Source organism: Pygoscelis adeliae, unplaced genomic scaffold (genome assembly GCF_000699105.1).
Source record: "Pygoscelis adeliae isolate BGI_AS28 unplaced genomic scaffold, ASM69910v1 Scaffold267, whole genome shotgun sequence".
Classification (NCBI taxonomy): Eukaryota; Metazoa; Chordata; class Aves; order Sphenisciformes; family Spheniscidae; genus Pygoscelis; species Pygoscelis adeliae.
Window position 1 is genome coordinate 776,852 of NW_008825150.1, and position 10,156 is coordinate 787,007.

Below are 10,156 nucleotides of genomic sequence, written 5' to 3' on the forward strand. Positions count from 1 at the left end.
GGCAGGCTGGATTTGAGTGGGCCTGGGCTGAACCTGTCCAGGCAGACAAGTCCTGCCCTCTGCAGCAGACAGAAGTCGAGGCTGCAGCCACGCTGCACCACTGACCACTCCAAGGGCTGCGAGTCACAGCCTACGTAACGCTGCTGTTAGTCCAGAACTGGGAAGGGGTCTGCAGCCAGCTCCGAATACTTACCACAAACAATCACAGTTTGATATTTTTGGGTAGAAAAAAAAATTCAATATTGAATTATTGAATGCTCTTCCATACAGTGCTGTTAGAATATCAAGACTTCAAACAGGATCTCAGTACCTCATGAAATAATAAGAGCATATTTTTACTTACTACCTGAACTGTTCTGTCTGTGTGTGAACACATAATAAATACACTGCTATACTCTGTCACCTCCTGGTACAATTTTTTCAGGTTCCTCTCATGAGTAAATAAACAAAGTAAGATTGCTCAGAGAGTAAGACAATTATTTCCTGTCCTTCTTATTGATGGCGTTGTCACTCGTATTAGGTACTGCATGGCATGCAAAGCCTGCACTGACAGCCGGGGTCCAGACACTCCAGCCTCATTCCTAAGGCTACTGCAAACTCCTCCCTGTTGCACCTTTGCCAGTGGTCTGAAAGTAAACCTGGTTAAGGCCATCTACCCCACGCGGGAGACAGAACTCTTTACCTCTTTCCATTTGCACCACCATAGATCACAATCTTTGAGACCTCACTCTTCAAACTGATTTTCCACTTACTCTCTCATGTGCAGGTGCAAATGCAATATGCAGGTGTAAAACAGTGACAGACCAATGTTTTTATTGTTTTCCCTCAGAAATTCTTGCACATACACAATATACACTAAGTTAAATTTATCTTGCTTCTCCAAATCAGTCCAGTTTTCAACAAACTACTGAAACATGTACCCATACTCAGTGGTTATATCCCCAGCAAACTTCAAGTTTCTAATACATACCTCTAGGTAGGTATTCATCTCATCAAAAAAATCATATACATTTATTGGTATAAAAACCTTCTTTTTCTTATAATTCTTCAGGTGCCTTAAAATGGTTAAATCATTTTTAGTCAAAGCTTCAAGAAAACTAAAAGGGCATTTCCAGAGATGAAGCATACAAAATATTTGTGTAAAATAAAGCTCTGATAAAAACAGTGTCCTATTTCTCCCTTGTTTTCCTAAAGGAAAATGCTTAGACCACTTCAGCTACAGGCACTGTAGGCAGCTATAGATTTTTTTAATCTGATGTCATTTATTCAAGTATTGTTCTTTTTAAATACCACCACTATCTTACTTTGAATTGCCATATTTCCTTGAAATACAGGACGTTCATTTTTATCTGTTACTTGGACTGTTAGTATGTTAAGATCAGTTCTCCCAGTTGTGTCTTCAACAAAAATCTGTAAATCAAAGCTCTTTGGCATAGTTTCATAATCTAGGACAGGGTTTCCAGTGGTAACAACCTGAAAAGGAAAAATTATTATTAGCACATGATGCAAGAGTTATAAGTTATAGTCTATACGAGTGAATACAAGTGAAGGAACACTTTCCATCAGTAAGCAGCGAATATTTTAGATCATATTCTGCTTGCTGGCACATTTCTTGTCAGTGGCAGAAATGTGAGAAAAAGAGAGTGGAAAGACCAAAATGTTGTGGCTTCATGGAGCAACTCAAGGACTTCTTGTGTGAGCGACAGTTTGAGGAGGAGAAAGCCTGGAAGGAGCTGTCCTGCCTCACAGGCAATGCTTTGCCTTCAAGGCCAGGACTACATCTTGCAGGTACTTGTCTGTGCCAAGTCCTCACCTTTCCACACCAAGCTCCAGGAGCAGTCGAGGTGTGATGAGACTGAAAACTGGGAGGAAGCCCTGCAGGATGCAAGGACAGCTTCACTATTTCTGAGTCAGGAGCATGAGGGGGAAGACCTTTTACTTGCAATAAGGAGTGCGGGGCAGGAGACTGTATAGTCTAGCAGGTACCAGTCCCTGCCTTGTATAAGCTGCGCCTGGGAGAAGACTTGCAGGAAATCAAAGAAAGGGGGGAGCTGCACGAGCACACTGTATGAGAGAGGGATCAGAACTGTTTGGTGAAAATGTTGAACTAATTAAAAAATAACATAGGCCTTAAGGCAAACGTTTGCTTTGGGGACTTCCAGCTCTGCACATCACCTCTTAACACAGAAGATGTACAAGCACAAGACTGACATTCCATGAAAAAACATTAAATACATTCATTCTGGATTTAGGATGAGTCCAGAGCAACCGCAGGATGCTGAAAGTTGTATGCCACTGTTGTGGTTTAAACCCAGTTGGCAGCTAAGCACCACACAGCCCCTTGCTCACCCTCCCTCCCCCCAGTGGGATGGGGGAGAGAATCGGAAATAAATTGTAATGGAAAGTAAAACAATGAGAGAGAGAGAAAAAAACAAAATAAAACCAAGGAAAGGAAAAAAAATTGATGCAACCGCTCACCACCCGCCGACCGATGATCAGTCAGTCCCTGACCAGCGATTGCTGCCCCCCAGCCAACTCCTCCCAGCTTATATACTGAGCATGACATCATATGGTATGGAATATCCCTTTGGTCAGTTTGGGTCAGCTGTCCTGGCTGTACTCCCTCCCAGCTTCTCGTGCACCTCCTCACTGGCAGAGCATGGGAAGCTGAAAAGTCCTTGACTTAGTATAAACACTGCTTAGAAACAACTAAAACATCAGTGTGTTACCACATTATTTTCATACTAAATCCAAAACACAGCACTGTACCAGCTACTAGGACAATTAACTCCATCCCAGCTGAAACCAAGACAGCCACGATATTCACCGCTGAAACTAATAAAGAAACAAGAACTTTCCTTTCTTGGACAAGAAAGGAAAAGGTGACTGTTAAACTTGCTGCTAAAAAACTCTGAAGTTTGAACACCAGTAGTGGGGGTGCTGTGGAACTGGAGAAGGAGAAGAATTGGGGATCACAAGTGTGTGTGACAAGGAGTGTGTCAGTGTATTCACAATACTGCAGAGTGGAGGAGCCTGGAGAGGATGCAGAAGGAGAACGATGAAATAAATCCTTGATTTTAGATGAGATGCCGTGGCTAGAGGAGAAATGCAAAAGTGATGTCAGCACAATTAGAAGACAGAAGCCAAAATAGAGCCAATTAACAAAGACAGTTGGAGGAGAGTGAACAGAAGGACAAATGTTTTATGCCTTCTGGTATGTCAAACAGCTGCTCTCTGGAACCTTGTGGATCTTTTTGTTACAATACTGTAGGAGAAAACAACTGTGTCCTGGATGGTCTCCTTCTCTCCTATATTGTGCAAATAGAAGTTTCCCATAAAAGTGATACTGACACAGAAAAAAACATTCTACGAAAGTTTGTAACACCAAGGGAAGGTTGCTCTCCAAATTGTATGTTTGCCGGAGATCTAAATACAGTAAACAAATGCAATGAATTCAAAATGAGAAACTGTCCAATTCTAAGAAGAAATTATGTGCTCTGGGGACTACCCCTCCAGTTCACAGCCAAATATTTTCATTGGTGGTGTAACTACAGCCAGACTACCTAAAAATACATCTTCCACCCTCCTTTATAGAGACTTTGCAAGTGAAGATGTGAATCTAGATGGTCTCTTTGTAGGTTGCTTTTGAGAACAGCTTGCCACTGGCATAGGCTGTGAGCCACAGTTCACCTCTTCTCCAGGTAGGAGCAATCCTTACCGATAAAGGCAGCACTGTACACACTAGAAGCAGCTGCAGACTTTGTGAAAGGGGGTCTAGAGTCACCCCATAACTGTCTACCCCTCGTTCCACCTAAGAGTTTTACTGCTGCCCCCTTCACTCCCAGGATGCAGAGGGAGCATCACTAACAGCGTCAAGGTAGTTTCAGGCAGCAGTATGTTTTCATGCATTCAACACATCTTCTGCCCATGGGATTCTTCAAACAAGTAAGGTGAGGAGGAATGGGCAGGGCTCAGATCTCAGAAACTGTGACTTTCTCAGAAATCTCAAAACATATCAAGAAATGTGATATTGCCTTGGCTTGCTGCAACAGGAGTAAATGTGCTTCATAAATAAAGAAGAGCCTGTGCTAACAGGTACTTTGCTAATCTGCAAACCCCATAATTCATACATGAAATACTTCCTTTTTCTATATCTTAGCAAAGATTTAATGGCAGTAAGTAGCGCTGAGGTATCTCATTTTGGATCACATTACTTTTGCAAAGTATTGTACCAATCTGCTACCACATAGCATAAATAATTAAAAGTAGCAATGCTCATCAAATAAATGAACTAAGGACACTCGTGTATTTATCCTTCCCTTATGAGTTGTAATTAGCACTCAACTGCTAGTTTGCAGAATTTGTATGTAGCTTTCTTTATAATTTTCTCATGACTGATATTCACTGGCCCAACCTCTTTGTTTCGGTCCCTTGAGTAAGCTAGGAAACCCTGAAAATAACTAAAGCTCAAGGAAGACACACCAGGTTCTCACAGGCCATTCTGGTAATGGGGCTGTGGTATGAAATGGATATAAACTGGCACTTTGGAAGAAGCACTCTCCAGCCTATACCTTTCTTGGCCATTCATTTTCATCTTTGTGTCACTCTCTGCACTGTGCTAGAACAAGAATTTCTCCATCATCCCTGCCATGAAAAAAATCAAGGAGAGACTTTTTATCTATTTGCGGGGTTATTTTTCCTCCAAATTAATTTGTCAGTCCCACTCAACAAGCAGCAACATAAAATGCTTACGTTGCATAATATAGAGATGGCATGGGACAGGAACAAGCAGGTATAGAAAAGGGCTATGTTTTGCAGCAGAAGGGATAGCTTTAACTCAAAATGCCAAAATACAGCCTAGGAAAGGAGTCCCACATCATTAATTCTCTGTCAGCAAAGCCAGCTTAAGGGACGTATCCATTTCCATCTGCCTGTTACATCCCCTCAGCTGAGCCAGTTCAGGTGTTTGTGCAGCCACATGCTATGCTTCACAGGCGAAAGAGGGCTTTTTGGAGAGTTTTTTTTACCATTTCACTGATCTGGCTGGGAAGCAGCTAAAGAACCAGCAGAGCTGGCACAACTGAGCTTTGTAATCTGCCGGGAGGTGGGAACATGGGAACACGAACAGCTGTCCCAGGCAGGTTGGATCAATGAGCTGCAACCGCCTGGGGTCACAGTCTTACTTTCCCCAAATTTTCTCCCAGAAACATCAGCAAAGAGAACAAGAAAAGAGCCCTTGTATCAGTTCTGTGAAAACCTGAACTTCCTTGGAAACACCCAGAAAAATGTATTCAAATTGACTTTGTGAGTCTCTACTCAGTGTCTATCCACATCTTTTGAAGACACTTCAGTGTCACTGTTCAGGCTCAGACATACAAGCAAGTTACAATGGGATGACAGGTTATCATGCGTCTGAACAGTCATTGCCATTGACAAACGTGAGCTAATACTTGCTAATTTATCCAGCAATGAAAATTACCCTGAAGTAATAGAAAATGCTTTGCATTTGCCATAGGACAAGAGCACGCAATAGATAGAAATAGATCGCAGATGTGCGGAAGTGTGATAACTTCTTACCTCAAGATAACTTCTTACCTCAAGATAACTTCCTCATGTATCACAGCCTTCGTTCAGAATTAAATATGACTTTGATCTGACTCAGCTTACTTTATTTTGGAAGTGAGTCAAATTAATTTTAGTTCTAGGTGAGAGTGGCCAAACAGAAGCTGCATGTTGTTTAACTAAGCCACTTTAAATTCACAGTGACTTCATATAAATTCAGTTGAAAAACTATGGACAAATCCTCAAAACAGAAGCAGGTTCTAGATGTCCTTCTTCACCTCTTATTTTCCAAAAATCACATTTTTTCTATCACAGAATAAATGGAATTATTGTGATAGGTGGGTTTTGCCTAGATGTAATTAAAAATTATAATCACTATTGCTATTCATTTGTCATATCTATTACAGCATGTCCAAATACTACCACAGTCTGCATTTGCAACTCTTTTCTGATTAAAAGATGAGTCACTGTGCGCTGTCAGTGCTCAGTAATCCAGGAAACATCAGCCTACATGACTGAACATTGCTCAAGCTAAACGTAGAACTCACCCTGTATTCAAGATCTCCTTTTGGTTCAATATCAAAAGCCTTTGTATGTGGATTTGAATTTACTATGGTAGGTATTGCAACACCTTCAGAAGACAATGGAGAAACAGTTACATTAAAGGTATAAACTGAAACACCAGCTGCTGCATTTTCTTCAACAGTGGTTGTTGCAGGTAAGCCCTTAAGCAACTGGCTTCTTCTTCCTGCAAGATGAAAATGAATGTAAAATTACTTCTGGGAATCTTAGGCTAGCAGGAGCACACAGCCTGTGCCAAGAACTTCCATTAATGAACACAAAATGGCCTGATTCTCTTTTTGCTTATGAATGGTGGCATTGCACGGTAGTAAATCCAGTGCTAATGGCAAAAGAATCAATCTTTTCTCTAATTCAGTACTATATTATACATCTAGAGTGGCTGATGTTGAAGTAGTATTGTTACTGCATCGTTTGCCTTCATATATGCCTTTTTATAGAAGCAAAGAAACTGAATATGTTTCTATTATTTCATTTCACCCCCTGTGCTAATTGCTGCCTCTGTACACTAATCACCTCAAAAAGCACCTTGTATCACACAGGGCTGGATGTTAAAGAAGCCATCTTTTTCGTGAATTACGCCATCTGCAGCGCCCATTTCCTCCTTTTTCCCTCTTCTTATTCTTTCTAGCACAGCTATGTGCATGGCTGGCTCATCAGTAGTGTGAGTTAGCAACAACTTTGGGATGTTGTGCTGTTGTGTCTTCTGCTTTGAGCATGGAAGAGCAACCTCCATTCCTTGGAGGAGATGCAGGCCCACAAAAGCACCCTACCATTCAAAACTGCCTGGAAGCAGCACAGAGCACTATGACATCCAGCAGGTTTGCATGAGGTCCTTGTTTCTCAGTCAGACCTCTGGACTCCCCAGAACAAAACCTGTGTTTGCTCTGCTGTTTACCTTGTGATTCTTGTTATTTTAACAATGGCCTGTAGTGCTTTATCTCTTGAAGACTGTCTAGAAAACATAAATCAGGACATCCCTAACCTGGCAATGTACCTCAACATGAGACTATGGCGGGGCTGAATGTTGCCTGGGGGGGGCTTCGCTGGCTTGTCCAAAACACTTGCCAAGAAAGCTGGCTGTGTTCAGTCAAACTTCCAACATACTGTATGCCAAGACGGAGGCAGGTACTGCTCACTGAAGGGTCTGGCCAGGCTGTTCACACACCAGCAATTACTGTAGCAAAAGCTCCATGAAGTCTTTATTTTTGCTGGGCAGCTGCAAGGTAAAAAGCTGCTTTGGGAACTCATCCGAGACCATTAAGGCTGTGGCACGTTTCCAGCTGGATGCTCAGGCTCAGTCTGGAGCTTGGGAACATAATGCCAAGGGGAAATCTGCTGCTTTGCAACATCTCTGTGGTGTGGGACAGAACCATCTCCCTTTGCCCCTTCTCATGTGGCTGGGGAAGGATGGCCCACGTAAGCTACCAAAGAGGCACTCCATGCACTTCCAACTGCAGCAGGCTTTCTAATCTGGAGAGGGAGACTTCAGCTCCAATACTTTCCAATGACATTAGAAGAAGCCTTAGTGACTTTTTCCCCAAACTATCAAAAAAATCTTGTTTCTCTACATCCCTAGAAAAATTTTGGAGCATTTTGGAGATAGCTCACATATAGCCTTTGTGTGATAGACATTGCTCCTATTACTGGCCTCTCAAATAACAGTTCCCTATAGGATCAGAGAAGACTTAGGATCCCAGTGCCTTTGCTACATAAGAAGCAAAACTAATAGCAGTAGATGAGTCCACAAGACAAAGCATGGAGTCCTATGGTCTCCCCTCTTCCCGCATCACACCCCAGGAGGCACTTGTCCTTGCAGTGTTTCCTGGAGCACTTCTTAGAGCAGTATGACTCCATCAGACACCTCCAGTTCTTCCTCTTGCAGCCTGCAACACTCACTGCATTGTGGGGAAGAGAAGGAGGGAGCGCAGGGGTGTTTTTCACGTAACCAGCCATACTAGGCTATGGTGGGAGATTTTGTCTCTGGGAAGACGTCTTCTGAGCACAGGACCTCACTGGTAAGAGGTAGAGCTGAGGCACTTTCCTGGAGCCTCTCCACAGCTGCATGGAGGTTCCCATGCTCCCACACTCCAGATACAGCAGGTCCATGGATCGTTGATCTGGCTGGGATTACTCTGATATTGATGGAAAAAAAAGCCTTGGAGATGCTCTGCAGGTGGGTGAGGTACAGGCTGGGATGTGGGAGACTGGTGAGGTGGGAACTGCCTGTAAGAGTTAATCTGAACAGGTCACACTGACACTCCAGTAGGACTGAGTTCAGCTGAGCTGTTCAGTTGAGCTGTTACTGATTTATGTCAGTGGAAGCAGGACCCAGTGAAGGACTGAGTTTTTATCAATGTTCTTATAGATTCTGGTAAACATCATCAACAAAAATTGCCCATGCAAATGAGACTGGGCTGAGAGGGGCTTCTGGGGATACATTTCCATAAGTGGAGCTGAACTTCGAATATAATCTCCTGTGGACAGTACCTGACGAATCCAGTTCCCTCAGCAAGCCACTGTTCATTAATAGAAACCATTCATAAAATCAATGAAATCATTCATAACATTTAGAAATGTAGAAAAAAAGGAGTTGCTATTTTTATATTATCTTGAAAGATTTCATTGACTGTTTATTCAGGATTTGTCTTTCTAAATCACAAGTTCTTACTTCTTGCTCTTTATTTTTAACTGAAATTTTCAGTACTGCATCTAAATGGCTTCTTCTTCTTCCAATTGATTTTACAAAAGCCCTCCTTACATATTCACAAGTCCTTGCTTACCTCCTTACTTTGGAGAGCAAAACATGCCTGAAGCAATTTAGTACATTATTTATCAGAATTACCAACCCCAAACATTGACAAATGCCGAGTCCAAGACAAAGCAATCATGAGACTGGCTTTGAGAAGTATATGTATATTTAAGTCTTACTTGTCTGTGATTTGTTAGTCTTTACAGCGTGCTTCAGTCACACCTTCAAGCTTTTCTCTCTCCACAACCATGCAGGTTAGAAAAACACTATTTTTCAAGGAAAGCTGAGATTCACATGCAGTGTCCTGGCCACAGTTTCGGGGACATCAGGAAAACCACCAAATACTGACAGGTTCCTGAGGGTTGGCAGAACTCTTTCAGTTCCTTGAGTGCAAAGTGACCCCACCTGAGCAGCTAGTTTACTACAAGCAACACCAAGTGCTCCATGAGCCAAACAGACTGCAGTTTGAAGATCTACTTTAAGTTGCTAACGCGCACATATTCATATTGGCAAATCTCCCACGTTTTTACACTGGGCAAAGATAGTGAAATTATCCTACTAATATTCTCCACAAGTGTTTTCCTGTTTGGTCCTGTTTGGTTGTTTGTTTTACTTCATCGAAGAGAAATGTTATGAATATTTGAAAGCAGAATACTGGAGTATTAATACTAGATATTATTTCTTGGAGAGCTGACCTCCTTTCCCACTCCAACACTGTCACACTGAGCAGTGGCTATTGCACACGAAGTGCCTCATCCAGCAAAGCGTCTTAGCAAGGAGTCATATTCTCTTCTTCATTATACTGCTGTAACCACAGAGCTCAATCTATTTCAGTAGGAAAATAATTGTTACTTGATTTTTTCCATCTGTGTCTGATCCCTAAATATGTATTATAAAGCTCCCAAGAGAAAGTATAACAGCCAACAGTGTTCTGATTTTAGCAGTGTAATGAAATCATGTTCTTACCAGATACTACTCCCAGCAAAATGAGGAGAAGGAGCATGCTCTTCATCGTCTGTACGACCCTGTTCTTCATGTTCCCAGGATGCAAACTGAAGGAAGATCATGGTATGTTTTCCCTAGTTTACATGAGCTCCACCTAAATTCTTCCTCTTTGTCATGTTGTGGAGTGAGAAACAAAACAAAGAACCCGTGTCTCTAAGGGAGTTCTAAACACTGTCAGCTTGTTTGCTTGTCAGAGAACTGCTCCTTGCTGACACTCCACCCACAGACCTGGGCCACATTTGAGAACAATCATTAATA

General features: G+C 42.2%; 1 protein-coding gene across 1 annotated transcript in view; it reads right to left on the reverse strand.

The window, feature by feature from the left end:
• CDHR3 (cadherin-related family member 3) overlaps window positions 1-9,905 on the reverse strand; it is a 41,136-nt gene extending 31,231 nt beyond the window's left edge. The window contains exons 1-3 of the mRNA XM_009328323.1: window positions 9,860-9,905; window positions 6,111-6,310; window positions 1,305-1,473 (exon numbers count right to left, since the gene is read on the reverse strand). Coding sequence (XP_009326598.1) covers window positions 1,305-1,473; window positions 6,111-6,310; window positions 9,860-9,905 — 415 coding nt within the window. The remainder of the gene's footprint in view (window positions 1-1,304; window positions 1,474-6,110; window positions 6,311-9,859) is intronic.
• Window positions 9,906-10,156: the final 251 nt, after the last annotated feature.